Source organism: Vulpes lagopus, chromosome 5, assembly GCF_018345385.1.
Source record: "Vulpes lagopus strain Blue_001 chromosome 5, ASM1834538v1, whole genome shotgun sequence".
NCBI lineage: Eukaryota > Metazoa > Chordata > Mammalia > Carnivora > Canidae > Vulpes > Vulpes lagopus.
In genome coordinates, this window is record NC_054828.1 from 8,156,934 (window position 1) to 8,173,225 (window position 16,292).

Below are 16,292 nucleotides of genomic sequence, written 5' to 3' on the forward strand. Positions count from 1 at the left end.
TGTTGAACAGGAGAGCTAGCAACTAATTCAAAAAATCAAAAAGCTAAAAAGGAAAATGATTCTGTGTTCTACATTTATGAAGACTTTGAAGTTATAAAAAAAAAGTTCCACTAATTTAGCTGAGATAATTATCTCTGTAAAATAGAAAATACTTGCATAAAGCAATGAAAACCATTCAAACATACTGGAACTTCATATTCAAGTAAGTATTTTCTTGCAAAGCAGTCTTTGCAGGAAACAAGTCCAATAAATCCCATGATCACTGGAAATAATTTTGGAATTCTCTTTTAGAAACTGACTTGAGAAATAGTTTATAAACCATATAAGAAAATCACACTATAATTTTATAACCATATGCTATTTTGTCTAAAATTAGTACTTTCCAACTTGATCATCTATCTTATTTACCAAACTTAAGTGACTTTTGGACGCTTCAAAAAATAAATTGCTTTCAAGAGCTGTAGATTTACAAGAATCACTAAAGATAATTTATAACATAGTGTAGGTTCTGCAAAGTTCCAGAAAAGGAATCCCATAATTATGATTATAATTTTAACAGAATAAAAGTAGAGAAAGTGACTCTTTTGAGGGGCATGGACTCAACTGTGTACTATATGAACCACCTGAGAATCCTATTAAAAGTCAGATTCTGATCTAGTAGGTATGGAGTGGGGGCCTAAGATTTTACATTTCCAATATCTATTATACATTTGTAATTCTAATATGTGTCACCAGGTAATTTTGACACTGGTGATGCATCAATCATTCTTTGAGAACAGTGCTTCTTTTTGAAGAGTTGGCAGAAGTAATATAAGCAGTGGTAATATAAGCAGTCAATGGACTGATCAGTAATCTTGAAGAGTGACCCATGCTCATCCTCCACATTAAGAAGAAATTCTTTTTCTGGGATTTCAAACTAGGAGGGTTAACAGTCTCTGTGAATGAATAATTTAACAAAGACTTGGCAATTGAATATTAAATCTTAGTCTTGTGGAAAAGATTTATGTTCCTTTCATGGTGCTCAAGGAACTATGAGCTAATCATTTTAGAAAATTAAGAACTTTGTCTACATAGGCAAGGAAGGGCTAATTCCAAATCTGTCCTGTGATTTGACTTCTGTTCCCATTTGTTACCTTTCAGTTTTGGTACGAGATGTTGAAATTCTTCCAGTGTATAGGCTTCGTCTACTCCCGTTAAAGCTATTGCTCCATCAGTGCCAGATCGTGGGCCATCCCAAAGTTCTCGACTAGGATCTCTCCGAGGCACAAAAAGCATGGCCTTATGTGCTGGTAACTGCTTGCCAGGGAGGCTTTGAAGGACCAGGATGCTATCAGGCTCCTGGAATCCACACAGGTACAGAAAATTGTTGTCTTGGTGGAAAGTATAGGGGATATCATTGCTCATGTAATATGTAGGGTTGGACAGCAGAACCACTGTTTGGTCTGTCCCACTCTGGTCTTGTGTTTCCTTGTGGATCAGAGACATTAGTTTGTGCCTGCGAAGTGCATATTCCACTTGAGATAGTCCTGGCGTCACCTCTCCTAGAAATGACAAATAACAGTGATGCTTTGCATTTATACAGTGCCAAAGTACTTTAAAGGTAGGTTATTATTAAACAGAGACACCCAAGTTCATTTCTTCAATTTATGACAAATCTCTTCAGCACATGGGGAAGTATGGAGATGACCCAGGTTTCAAATTTTCTATTCCACTATAAAAATTTTGGAAGAAATGATAGTTAAAATGTGGTCCTGCTGGAAAACCAAGATCATGATCCTTTAGGAGCTCATTCATTCTTTTACTCATTCAATCAAATATTTATTGAACATTATTATGTGGAAGGCATTGTTAGGCATATAATTAAGGTTGACCTGAGGTATAAACATAAAAGGTGAGGAGAAGGATCATATTATCTGTGTGTGACTTTCCCAAAAGCATGTAAGCTCCATGAGGACATAGATTTTTGTCTGTTTGTTCAATGTTTTATTCCCAGAGCCTAGAATAACAACTGGAATATTGTGGGCATTTGATAAATACTTGTTAAATGATGTAAAGTTTTCAATAGTTTAAGGTCAAAAAGTTTCCCCCAATTTCAAGAGCTAAAATCTCCTTCTGAATTTCCAGTGCATAATAATACCTTTCTATCTTTTAAAAAAAGATAGGATTTTATTTATTTGAAAGAGAGAAGAGTGAGTGATGGAGCACAAGCAGGGGGAGTGACAGAGGCAGCGGGAGAAGCAGACTCCCTGCTGAGCGGGGAGCCTGACCTGGGGCTGGATCTGAAGATCCTGGGATCATGACTTGAGTAGAAGGCAAATGTTTAACCAACGGACCCACCCAGGTGCCCCAAAGCAAGTGGTTCTTAAGGAACGAAGATCACCTAGAGAATCTTTACAAGCTATGGATTCAAGGGCACCTGGGTGGCTCAGTTGGGTAAGCTTCTGACTCTTGATTAGGGCTCAAGTCAAGATCTTAGGGTCATGGGGCTCGGTGCTCAGCAGGAGTCTGCTTCTCTACCTCTCCTTCTGCCCCTCCCTTGCTTGGGTGAGCACACACTCTCTAAAATAAGTAAATCTTTAAAAAGAATAAAAGCTATGGATTGTTTACTAAACTGCATAGAGGCACACACAAACTTTTGACATACATTTCAAGAGTGTCTGATTTCCTTAAGCCCACCCACAACAGGTGGGTGGTTAGGAACCTGTTATGAAGTGTTATATTTAGTTCTTAATATTAGTACCCAGCAGACTGCCTAATTGCTAGCCCAGTGGTGGCTGGGTGAATGCTTTCCCTCTGAAATGGAATTTACATGTGCTTTCACTTTCGGTTGCAAAGCAAAAGAACTATTAAAACAATCACTCATGAGAGCTGTATCCCTCAGCCTACATTTAGCAATAACAGCAAAACACCACCTAATGCTTACTGAATGCTTTTCCTGTGTCTGGTACTATTCTAATTACTTACAGGCATCAATTCATTTAATCTTTACATTGACTCCATGATGTGGATTACTATTATTATTCCCTGTAGTAGCCAGTCTCCACATGTAAGTATGGGAAGATAGCCATGAAATATGGCTATATGAAGAAGTTACAGTACAAGATGAATAATATGATCTCATTATGTTAAAAACTAAAAAAGGAGAAAAAAGAATCGGAAAAGAATCCCAATTTTATTAATTTTTATTTATTTTTAGAATCCCAAATTTAAATAGTGGTAATCTATGGGGATTAAGAATGAGATTTTCTTTTTAACTTTCTTTCTCCCTTTCTCTTTCTTCAGAGAAAACATGCAACAGCTGGGGGGTTGGGGGGGCAAAGGAAGAGGTAGAGAATCTTAAGCAGGCTCCATGCCCAGCACAAAGCCCAAATGCAGAGCTCAACGCAGAGCTAAATCTCACAACCCTGAGATCATGACCTGAGCTGAAATCAAGAGTCAGGTGCTTAATCGACTTAGCCATCCATGTGTCCCTTTTTAAGGTGTTTTTAAAATATTATTTGAATTTTGTTTCAATGAGTATATACTCTCATAATTAAAATCCCAACTAAAGAGAAAAGATAAAGGAGAGAAATCATGAGCAGTCCATTCCATACTCATAACCTACACAATGGTTCTTTGTTGTCCATTAGATGAAATTCAAATTCTTAAGTAGATTAAAAAAAAGATTTTATTTATTGAGAGCAAGAGAGATCAAGAAAAAGCAGGAGAGGGAAGGGTTAATAGAGGAAGAGGGAGAAGCTGACTCTCCACTGAGCAGGGAGCCTGATTGATGTGGAGCTCGATCCCAAGACTCCAGGATCATGACCTGAGCCAAAGGCAGACACTTAACCTACTGAGCCACCTAGGTACCCTTCTCCAATAGATTTTAATGCTCTATAACAGGTAATTCTAATTTATCTGATCAATTTTTTTTGATCAATTTTTAAAAGAGAGCTTGAGATATTATTTACATACTGTACAACCACCCATTTAAATGTACAATTTAGGGATGCCTGGGTGGCTCAGCAGTTGAGTGTCTGCCTTTGACTCTGGGAGTGATCCTGGAGTTCCGGGACTGGGTCCCACGTTGGGCTTCCTGCATGGAGCCTGCTTCTCCCTCTACCTGTGTCTCTGCCTCTCTGTGTGTCTCTTGTGAGTTTTTATTAACCCAGTTTATGACTGCTTTAGAATAGTCTAGTTGTTTTACCTATGCATAGTTTCTCTCTCTCTTTTTTCAAAATTTTATTTATTTATTCATGAGAGACACAGAGAGAAATAAAGAGGCAGAGACACAGGCAGAGAGAAGCAGACTCCATGCAGGGAGCCTGACGTGAGACTCGATCCCGGGTCTCCAGGATCATGCCCTGGGCTGAAGGCGGCGCTAAACCACTGAGCCACTCAGGCTGCCATTTTTTAAATTAAATTAAATTAAATTAAATTAAATTAAATTAAATTAATTATTTTATTATTTTATTTTATTTTATTTTATTTACAGTTTCTCTCTTTAGCAAATTCTGTTTGCATTCAACAAAATATTAACTTTTAATTATCTATAATAGAAAAAAATCTACAGTTTTGTTGATAAAGTTGGTAAGAAATAAAAAGTAAGTAAGCCAACAGAGTCACTTCTAGAAGAGCTTACATAGCATTTCTTTTTTCCCCCAGATTGAGCTGGCTAAGAGTCCTCTAGGGCTCATGGGCAGAATACTGAACTTTGTACCAGAGCCCAGGAAAAGCTTAACTATTTATCTCCTTGATAATTATTCATGTTAAGCCTGCCACTGTTACTCAACATTGGAACTTTTCCAGTGCACCCAAACAGTACTCTTTCATAAAAGCAGAGGGTGGTCATAATTGATGGATCATTCAACCTGTCCTTTTTGTCTTCTTTCTCCCTTTCCTGTGCTTTGCTTTTGGTTTCTCCACAGCTACAGTCCATGTAATAAAACTTAATTAAAAGTCAATTTATTCTGTATTTTTTTATTTTTATTATTTTTTTATTATTTTATTTTATTTTTTAAAGAAGATTCTATTTATTTATTCATGAGAGACACACAGAGAGGCAGAGACATAGGCAGAGGGAGAAGCAGGCTCCCCGAAAGGAGCCTGATGTGGGACTTGATCCCGGAACCCCAGGATTACGCCCTGGGCTGAAGGCAGATGCTCAAGCACTGAGCCACCCAGGCGTCCCTCTGTATTTTTTTATAATTTCGAGAAATAAAATTCACAATTTTAATGACCTTAATCTATGTGTTCTCTCTTGCTCTCATTAATAACAAAGCATATATAGAGATATACTGGAAAGTAACTTCTGTAAAAAGATACAATTATTTGGATATCAAAACATGATTGGAAAACTATCTTTTACTGCCTTCAAGGTATTCCTGTCCCTCCTGAATCCAATTTCATAGAAATGATTACATGAGAAACACATAAAACACTGTCTACATTTTCCCAAGCTTATGAATCACCAACACTATGGAATGATCATTAATTAACTAAATGCTTCTAAACTTCTGAAATCTCAAAGTAACAAAGAAATCTTTGGTCATGACAAAAAATTATCCAAGGAAAACAGACATCTTTTCTTATCATTTGAAGGAGGAAATAAAAAAGGTGTTATAAAGCAATGAACTTTAACCCTAGAGGTAAACCTGGCAGTTGTTATGGGCTTTGATCATAAAACCAACCATTGTAATGGTCAATCTGGCCTGAATTTCTTGTGATATAACTATATCTGAACAGACATTCTGGTAACTTCATCAAATTGTAATGCGGTAAGGAACAAAGTATTTTATCATGTGGAAACAATTAAGGACAGAGGGGCTATTCTAACCAGCTTTTTACCAATCAAATGCTTACATGTCACAATGTGGACTCTGCAGATAGCAAAGTCTCACAATCAATTCTGAGACTCTACAGCGAGGAGGAAAAGCTCTTCCAGGACATTTAGGATTGGACCTCTCAAGAGAATAAGAAAAATGGTCTTCATATTTAATCAGCCAAGCAGAAAACCCAACAGCAAAGTTTTATAAGGGCTGAAAATGGACGGAAAGATGCAAGTTTCAGCTACAATCTAGGTATGTATTTCAATTATTTCCCAAAAATAACTAGATTAGGATTTTAACATGGGGGACGCCTAGGTGGCTCAGCTGTTGAGCGACTGCCTTTGGTGCAGGGCGTGATCCTGGAGTCCCAGGATGGAGTCCCACCTTGGGCTCCCCACATGGAGCCTGCTTCTGTCTCTGCCTATGTCTCACCTCTTTCTGTGTCTCTTTATGAATAAATAAAATATTTTTTTTAAAAAAGGATTTTAACATGGTCTGATTTTGAACCAGTGTCCTTAAAATGAATTGTTTGATATTAGGTAGTTTTTATCGTCTTCTAGTAGTTTATAAACTGATCTGTTACTGTGTAGCTGGAGAATGGGGGTAAAAAAAATTAATGTTTCCTTTATAAGTAAAACATAGACCTCTCTGAAAAAATGAAATGACCAAATAAACAATAAAAAATACTCCAAAAGATTTTATTTGCATATATTGGGCAAAACAAGTCTGACAGAAAGGGTACATACTGTACACGATTCCAAGACCAGGCAAAACAATCCATGTTGATAGCAAGTGGAGCAATGGCTAGGATGGAGGCAGGGACCGACTGGAGGGGAGAAGATTTTCTGGGGTGATGAAAATGTTCTATACCTTGAATGAGGTGTGTGGGTTATGTTGACATTAATGTTTGTCAAAACTCACTGAAATGCGCATTTAAGATCTGTGCAATTCATATGTAAATTTCACATTTAAAAAAGCAAACGACTCTCTAAACTTGTAATACTTTTATACCAAGACTTCCCTCAAGTGAATTTCTTATTAAAAATCTTATGACAAGAGGATGCCTGGGTGGCTCAGCGGTTTGGCGCCTGCCTTTGGCCCAGGGCGGGATCCTGGAGTCTCTGGATGGAGTCCCGTCGGGCTCCCAGCATGGGGCCTGCTTCTCCCTCTGCCTGTGTCTCTGCCTCTCTCTCTATCATAAATAAATAAATTAATTAAAAAAATTAATTAAAAAAAATCTTATGACAAAAACAAAAATAGCCTTCCAGATAGTGGGACACCTGGGTGGCTCAGCATTTGAATATCTGCCTTTGGCTCAGAGTGTGATGACCCGGGTCTGGGGATCAAGTCCCCCGTTGGGCTCCTGGTGAGGAGCCTGCTTCTCCTTCTGCCTGTGTCTCTGCCTCTCTCTCTCTGTTTTGTCTCTCATAAATGAATAAATAAAATCTTAAAAAAATATTCCAGACAGTATTTTTGGAACAAGTGTTTTATGGTTAAGTATGGACTCACAGACTTTTGTGAGTTGGAATCCTGGTTCAACAACTTACTGAGTGACTTGGGGGAGAGCTACCAAACTGCTTTATGACTCAGTTTTCTCATCTGTCAAATGGAAATAATAATAGCAACTTCTCAAAGTTGTCAGGAGGATTAGATAAGTTAAGATACTTAAAACAGCAATTACTATATAAATATTAGATACAATTAGAATGAGTCTTAAGTGATTCAGAAGTTTTTTTATTATTCAATTTTTTTTTAAAGATTTTATTTATTTATTCATGAGAGACACAGAGACACAGGCAGAGGGAGAAGCAGGCCTCATGCAGGGAGCCTGAGGTGGGACTCGATCCGGATCCCGGGTCTCCAGGATCACACCCCAGGCTAAAGGCGGTGCTAAACTACTAAACCACCAGGGCTGCCCCTATTATTCAATTCTTTAGAAGATTCCTGATTCTTGTTTAGAGCAGATTCTTGCTAATTTTTACTTCAGAGAATTTCTCAATATGAATGAGAAATATGCACAAAGGTTAAAGAGAAATAGAAAAGTCATTTAATTTTAATGTACCAATATTTAAACCAGAGGAAAATTATTATACTTCAAATTTTTTTCCCTCAGCATTAAGAAACAGAGAAATATACCATAATTCTACTAGGTGGCAGTTTATGGAATTTCTATAAGCTAATCATCAGTATAATGGTACCTTGAAATGAATAATCAACATACACCATACGTATAGGTTAAATATATAGGTTTATTCATCTGTAAATGTATATATACCTAAACACTCCAGTCTTTATTCTGCATTAGAATCTTCTTCAGAAAATGAAGACAAGAGGAAAGTGCACAATGAGAATATGAGATTATTTTAAAAATTACATAGGTATATGGGGAAATAAGAAAAGAAAATATATTAATTAAAAAATAGGTAGGGGTGCCTGGGTGGCTCAGCTGGTAAAGCCTCCAACTCTTGGTTTCAGCTCCGGTCATGATCTTATGGGTTGTGGGATTGACTGACTCCCTCCTGGGTGGACTCTGTACTCAGCTCTAAGTCTGCTTTAAGTTTCTTTCCCTCTGCCCCTCCCCCTGCTTGCACATGTGCACTCTCTTTCAAATCAATCAATTTTTTTTTTAAAGATTTTATTTATTTATTCATGAGAAACACAGGCAGAGGAAGGAGAAGCAGGCTCCAGGCAGGAGCCCAATGCGGGACTCGATCCTGGAACTCCAGGATCATGTCTTAAGCCGAAGGCAGATGCTCAACCACTGAGCTACCCAGGCGTCCCTCAATCAATCAATCTTCAAAAAACAAAAAACACAGGGAGACTTCATGGTGAAATACCTATGAAAAAAAGTAGACCCTGAACTTAAATGTATTTTTTTTAGTTTATTATTTTTTTAAGATTTTACTTATTTATTCATGAGAGACATAGAGAGAGAGAGAGAGGCAAAGACATAGACATAGGTAGAGAGACATAGGTAGACATAGAGAAGCAGGCTCCATGCAAGAAGCCTGATGTGGGACTCAATCCTGGGCATCCGGGATCACACTCTGAGCAGAACGCAGATGCTCAACCACTGAGCCACCCAGGCATACTGACCCTGAACTTAAATTTAAAAGCTCTAGGATATAAAACATTTTTATACCAGTATTCTGCTCATCAGGTGTAACCTATAAAGAGTCTTGAAATGGCTACATAAATGTAAAGTCATAATTCTGTAAATGCGCAATGGTGGTGATGTTAAAGATATAAATGAATTTAAGAACTAGAGTTTGGGTATGAGGACGTAAGAGAGGCACGGAGAAGGTACACTCTGCTTCAAAACGTGGCCTGAGGGATCCCTGGGTGGCGCAGCGGTTTGGCGCCTGCCTTTGGCCCAGGGCGCGATCCTGGAGACCCGGGATCGAATCCCACATCAGGCTCCCGGTGCATGGAGCCTGCTTCTCCCCCTGCCTGTGTCTCTGCCTCTCTCTCTATGACTATCATAAATAAATAAAAACAAAAACAAAAAAAAAAAACCGTGGCCTGTGGCCAAAGATCTGGCTTTAGATGGCATCTCATGCACCCACCTGAATGAGTACCCATTAGGCAAGTGGTGTGCATCAGAAGCACCCAGGGAGCTCTTCAAAAACCTATGGCCTAACCCCTTCCCTTGAGATTCTGATTCCATAAGTCTAGAGGATCATGGTATGTATGTACATTTTGAAAAAGCTCCCCCTGTGGTGTAGGCAGATTCAGACCACTTTGAATGTCTGTCATTTCTTGGACATATATTTGAATCATTTTAATACTATAAAAATCTTACTCCAACAAAATAAATCTTAATCTTTTAGATATTGAAGTGAATCATTTTAACAAAACTTTTTTTTTTAAGATTTTATTTATTTATTCATGACAGACACACACACACACACACACACACAGAGAGAGAGAGAGAGGGAGAGAGAAAGAGAGAGAGGCAGAGATACAAGCAGGCTCCATGCAGGGAGCCTGACGTGGGACTCGATCCTGGGTCTCCAGGATCACGCCCTGGGCTGAAGGCAGGTGCTAAACCGCTGAGCCACCGGGGCTGCCCCATTTTAACAAAACTTAATAAAAATACACTGCTTCTCAAGGCAGAACTACAACTCAGCTATGACTGAAAGGTGGATACCTAATTGTTTTTGACAATTCTAAGGAAAGATGATTCAGAAATTATGATCTAGCACCCACTCTAGAACCAATCTTTCATCATTTAAAATATTATACTTGACATTAACTGTATAGCCTCAGCCATTATATTTGATCATAAGAGACAAACAGGTAAATGGTAAAAGCATTCCCTCAAATTGCGGGCCATATAATTGTATTCTGAAAACTTCCCAATTTGTTCACTGTTGTAGTTGGAAGAAAAACAACTGGTTCTGCATATGTCCGACAAGTCATTCTGACAAGCCTAACTCTACAAACACCACAAACTATATCACATATTCCAAAACTAATTGTGTCCAGGAATGTAACCATGTTAGAAATATAAATTCTTGGAAATAATGCTTCATTAGGCAGTAATTCTTACTACTGCCTGATAAGTTGCAATGTTTGTGAGTTGAACACCTTGCTGCTCTGCTAATGACAGCACTACTCCCATGGCAAAGTCCAGGAGCAATGTAATTATCTTTTTTGCATAGATGTTATAAAAGTAAATTCACAGTTCGTAACACTATATAGTTCAGAATGCTACTTGCCTTCCTGCATGGAATCATTTTTTCCTGCTTGGGTGATAAGTGGTGGACATATTAGTGATCAAGGAGGATGAACTGACATTTTCTAGCTCTACAGACACAGTACTAAGCACTGGGATGGCAATGTTAAAAAAAAAAAAAGAAATGGAGAGTGCCTGGCTGGCTCAGGCAGTAGAGCATCTCTTGATATTGGGTTGTGAGTTCAAGCCTCATGTTGGGCGTAGAAATTACTTAAAAAAAAAAAAATAAATTCTTTAAGGAAATAAGTTTTAGAAATCACTAGGAGATCTTGAGGAAGTCAGTCTGATTTTTTTATTTCCATCTCAAGCAGTAGTAGCACAGCTAGAACAGAATTCCCTTATCTCTGAGCCATTCTGCTGAATATTTTCCAGGTTACTCTTGCTTCAGGAAATTTGGTAGATATGGCCAGCAGAAATCCAGAGGAAATAGATCCTCAAAATTCAGAAAGAGCTGACTCATTAATTTCATTTCTAAGAGTTTATTTTTAGGAATAATTCACTGGTATACAGTGTGTGTACCCATGTGTGTAATACACGCACACAGACACACAGACACATATATGTCTATATAAAAAATAAGTCTAGAAAGAGACATATACCAAAATCTCAAAAGTGGTTTTCTATGAGTGGTGGGATTACGAGTAATTTTTTTTTAAATTATTTTTACCTGTATTGTCTAATTTTTCTATAATATATATATATAGATCTGTGCAATAATTAGAGAAAGGATTGAGGTATTTCCCAAAAGTTTTAAGTACTGGGAAAATTGCTATGATAAACATGAAACTTTTTGAAGCAAACCAAGTAACAGACTATATAATTTTATACTCCAGACTCTGTGAAATAAATTAAAAAATATATATTATATGTCTTTTATTTTTTCCACATTTTCTCCACTCCATAATAATTTTAACACTTCCTTATCTATGTGGAAAAAGACAAATGGTTAATACTTTGGATACTTATATAGTTTTTGCCTCCAGAAGCCAGTATACCTGACTTCTTTAACACTGATGATTCTGTTTTAAAATTCCATCTATTTCTATCCCTTCTTACCCCAATGCCTAAAATGCTATGCCCAGGGACGCCTGGGTGGCTCAGCAGTTGAGCACCTGTCTTCAGCTCAGGGCGTGATCCTGGAGTCCTGGGATCGAGCCCCACATTGGGCTCTCTGCATGGAGCCTGCTTCTCCCTCGGCCTGTGTCTCTGCCTCTCTCTCTGAGGCTCTCATGAACAAATAAATAAAATCTTTGAATGAAAAATAAAAAATAAAATAAAATAAAATACTATGTCCAGAAGAGTAAAAATTAAGACTCTTTCCTCCATAGCTGATATGAATATAACACATGTATGTATAAACATGTATATGTGTATATTCATTTACGATTTTTATACAGTTATCATGCACATAACACATAAAGCAAAGAGTTTAGATATAGAAGCCATCATCTTGACAATACGATTACTAGTTTCAAGGCCTAGAAAATGCAGCTCACCATGTAAAACTATCTCACCACGAGAATTCAAGAATTTTCAAAGCTGATAAAACTTAATGTCAATTCTACTTTGTTTTTTTAAATGAAGCTATAGGTAGGTTGACAGGTTAGAGAAATACTTAATACTAACTGGACTGCTAATAAGCTTACCTTACAGCTTTGAAAAACTCTGATTTCTTGTGTGTTTCAGTGGTGAGCTGCATTTCCTGAGTCTCAGCCGATTTCCCAGCATAAATTCCAGTCTGATGAAGAATCAGCGAAAGGAAGCCCTCACTGAGAGACACACTGGTATCATTCACTGAGTGGAGATAGTGAAAGAGCAACATATTTCTAAAGGTAATTTAGATTATTAGCATATATGCTTAGATAGTAAATACAGATTTAACTCCCTATGGAGAAGCAATAATTAATTTCCCTTGAAAACCTGACTGCTTTTTCTACAAATAATTTGGTTTTGCCCTACCTACATCTTTGGGGTGGTATTCATTCACCGCAGTTCACCCCTTAACTGCCTTTTTATCATTGTTATCACCTCTCAAAGCTGTGAAAATCAAATCTGGAAATCTAATGTAATCTGTATAGCAATATTTTTGTTAAACGAAATGAGCATTTAATACTCTCAAGAAAAACATATTTTCTTTTTTTTCTTTCTCTGTCTCTCTCTCTTTCTTCCTTTCGGCTCCATGCCCAACATGGGGCTCAAACTCACAACCCTGAGATCAAGAGTCTAATGCTCCACTGACTGAGCCAGCGAGGCGCCACAAGAAAACATGTTTTCTAAAATGTCTTTAACAAACCAGTTCACAAGGAATCAATTGTCTGAATACAGTTATAGCAACCATGTCTTAGTAAGTAATGTAACTTTTCTTCTAAAATATTTGGAAATATATACTTTTCAATGGTAATTCTGAATTGTAAGGCTTATCATATTTGTGCCCAACATAGTGCCATCAACACAATATCAGTAGCTACATGTACCTTTCTAAGCTTAAAATTAAGTTAACTGAAATAAAAATAAAACATTTAGTTCCTGAGTTGCACTAGCAACATTCTAATTATACAATAGCTACTTGTGGCTAGTGGCTACTGTACTGGGCAGCACAGATCTAGATTTTTTTATATCACTGCAAAAAATTTTAGAATAAAGCATCTAAAGAGAGGGATAGTTATTATAGTGAAAAGAGTTTACCTGGTCTGAGGAGGTGTGGGTGTGTAAAGGGGCTGGGCTGGCCTAAGTACCGGTTTGGAATTCTCTTCTCTGGGATGGGCTGGAGGGAGAATCTTCGCTGAGAACATGACATGCATCCTGAAGGAAAAATAAAAGAAAGTGAAATGGAACAGTAATCTAGAAAGTCCTCAGAGTATATATACATTTATCTATCTCCAGCAGTTGGGATGCTTTAGAAAAGTGCATTTTAGTACCTCCTTCAAAATTTATATGGCCCTTCCTCTGTGCCTGTGTTGGGCCCTAGGAATAAGGAAATGAGATCATTTTTACCCTTAGCAACTTCAGTCTACTGCAGTATAATAGAAGTATATACACATAAAGTATGACTGTGATATGAATAAGGAACTAGGGGAACAGAAGAAAGGCAACAACAAAAGCAAGGAAGGGGTTAGGGTATATTAAGAGATGGTATGAAGTTGTGTCCTAAAATTCAGAAAAAGAGAACTAACATTTTTATTGACAATATGTGAAGTATGAGAAAATATGCACATGCTATCTCATTTAAACCTGGAAATGTTAAGAGTTAGGTTAAATAATGTATGAAAAATGCTTAATGATGGCATGCAACAAACACTATTATTAGTATTCATTCAACAAGATTTAAGCATGTGACTGGAACACATCCAAGAAAAAGACCTAAGAATGAAGACTATTTGCTGTGGCTTTTTTTTTTTTTTTTTTAGATTTTATTTTATTTATTCATGAGAGACACACACACAGAGAGAGAGAGAGAGAGAGAGAGGCAGAGACACAGGCAGAGAGAAAAGCAGGCTCCATGTAGGTAGCCCGATGTGGGATTTGATCCCAGGACTCCAGGATTATGCCCTGGGCCAAAGGCAGGCGCTAAACCGCTGCGCCACCCAGGGATCCCTGTGGCCTTTAAAGAATATACGGTCTAGTGGAGGTAAGACAAAATGACATTATAACACTACATGGTGAATGCCATGGTGGATTCATTCACAAGGCTTTTCGAGGGCACAGAGACTAATAAAATGTTGTAGGATGGGTATAAAGACAAAGAGAGGCACACAGAGCACTGGGGAACACAAAAAGGTGTTGGTGTAGGACTGCAGAAGTTGAGGATGTCTACTCTGAAAAGAATTAGACAAGCGAAGGACATCTGACTGGCTGTTGGTAGAACATGCGACTCAATCTCCAGGCTGTAATTAAGAGCCCCATGTTGGGTACAGAGATTACTTAAAGATAAAATCTTAAAAAAAAAAAAAAAAAGTCAAGTGAAAGAGAAATGGGGTGGAAGGTGTCATGAATGAGATCATGAAAGGGAAGGCATAGAAAGTACTGTGTGTCTTTGCATGTGTGTGCATCTGTGTCTGTCTGCATGTAGTAGAGGGAAGGGAGAATTTCAGGTCAGTGTTGCTGGAGGAAGATGAAAAAATTAGAAAGGTAAGGATCAGACCATTAAAGGCTTTGTATACCAAATTAAGGAATTAGGATTTTAACTGCCATCATTGTTTTTTTTGTTTTGTTTTGTTTTTTTAACAAACAAGGAATCAGACTCCGAGAAGGCAACAACAAAAGCAAGAAGTACTTTGTGCCTTGTCACACAGTTAGTACTGGGGAAGCTGGAATCCAAACCTAGGTTTATTAAACTCCGAAATCTTTGCTCTTATCCCTCCACCCTGTTGCTCCATAAGTGTTCTTTGTTGATCCCAATAACACAATCAGTACTATGCAATCTCCTTGTGAACATACAATTGCTGTAACAGTAGGATGTGATGTCTGGATCAACTAAAGGTTTCTGTAGGGACTATGTAGTATGAATGAGGTATATACATTTAATGAGTTAGAAGTCTTAACTGAGGGTTATTGAAAAAAATTATGGCTTCTTGGATGATTAAGACAAAATGATAAAGGTTTCTAGGCAGAATGAAAATACAGTTCAGAAGAGTGAAAAAAGAGAAAAAGGAAAAACAAGTATTTCCTGCAATTTAGCTTTAGAAAATGTACAGAATACACTAGGGAATATGCCCAGTCTATATACACTGAAAGCTTAACAAAGATAAGGCAAGCAATTTACAGAAATAGAGGAACTTGCTAGAAGACAATATAAAGATGCAATCAACAAAGTCCTGACATGAGAAACACTACAGGACAAACAACTCTGTTTCTTCCACATAAACTTTATGGCAGGTAGGGGTGGTAAGAGATAGAGGAGGAATCTGTATATTAAGAAAATCTTAAAACCTTTATCAACTTTTTGTAATATGTGAATCTTACTTATATGGATCCTGATTCAAGCAACAAATTTTAAAACAAGTATTCCCTCACACTGTTTATTACATTTATGAAAAAATTGGAAATTTGGATAATAATTACATATTTGACAGTATTATGGAAGTAATGTTTACTTCTTTAAGGTGGGGTAATAGTGCTGTGGTTGTGTCAAAGAGGAAGAATCTTACCTTTTAGAGCTATAAACTGAAATATTTACAGATGAAGTGATATAAACAGATTTGTCACAAAATAACACAGGAGTGTGTGTGGATTGGGGAGAGAGGATAAAAGAAGATTTGGATGAAAAAAGACTGGCCATGAGTTGATAACTGTTTGTACATGTTTGAGATTTTCATAAGAAGTAAAAAAAAAAAAATGAGTTAAGCATAGAGAAAAATGAAGGAAATAAGTATGCACTCTGAAAGGCAATCTAAGACAAAGAGTTAAAGGTAGCATAGTATAGCAGAAAAAAGTGCCAGTTCTATGATCTACATGATCTTGACCAGTTACATAATTCCTTTGCACGATTTCTTTACCTGTGAAATAAGTTATATTATAGTGGCTTTCAAACTTTTAAAACCAAGATCCACAGTAAGAAATATATCTTACATGGTAACCTAGTATACACAGAAGTATAAATACGATATACATAAAAATTTCACTAGGGGCACCTGGATGGTTCAGTCGGCTTGAGTGTCTGACTCTTGATTTCGGCTCAGGTTGTGATCTCAGGATCATGGGATTGAGCCCTGCATCTGGCTGGCTCCCCACTTGGTGCAAAGTCTGCT

At 37.4% G+C, this 16,292-nt stretch overlaps 1 protein-coding gene across 3 annotated transcripts in view; it reads right to left on the reverse strand.

Annotated features, from left to right (window-relative positions):
- XPNPEP3 (X-prolyl aminopeptidase 3) overlaps positions 1 to 16,292 on the reverse strand; it is a 74,405-nt gene that overhangs the window by 45,146 nt on the left and 12,967 nt on the right. For 2 of the 3 annotated variants that reach the window (XM_041757514.1, XM_041757513.1), the window contains exons 2-3: positions 13,231 to 13,347; positions 1,134 to 1,541 (exon numbers count right to left, since the gene is read on the reverse strand). In XM_041757514.1, the coding sequence (XP_041613448.1) occupies positions 1,134 to 1,541; positions 13,231 to 13,347 (525 nt within the window). Of the gene's footprint in view, positions 1 to 1,133; positions 1,542 to 12,191; positions 12,340 to 13,230; positions 13,348 to 16,292 lie in introns of all 3 variants that reach the window. The other variant, XM_041757515.1, reaches the window with a different exon arrangement.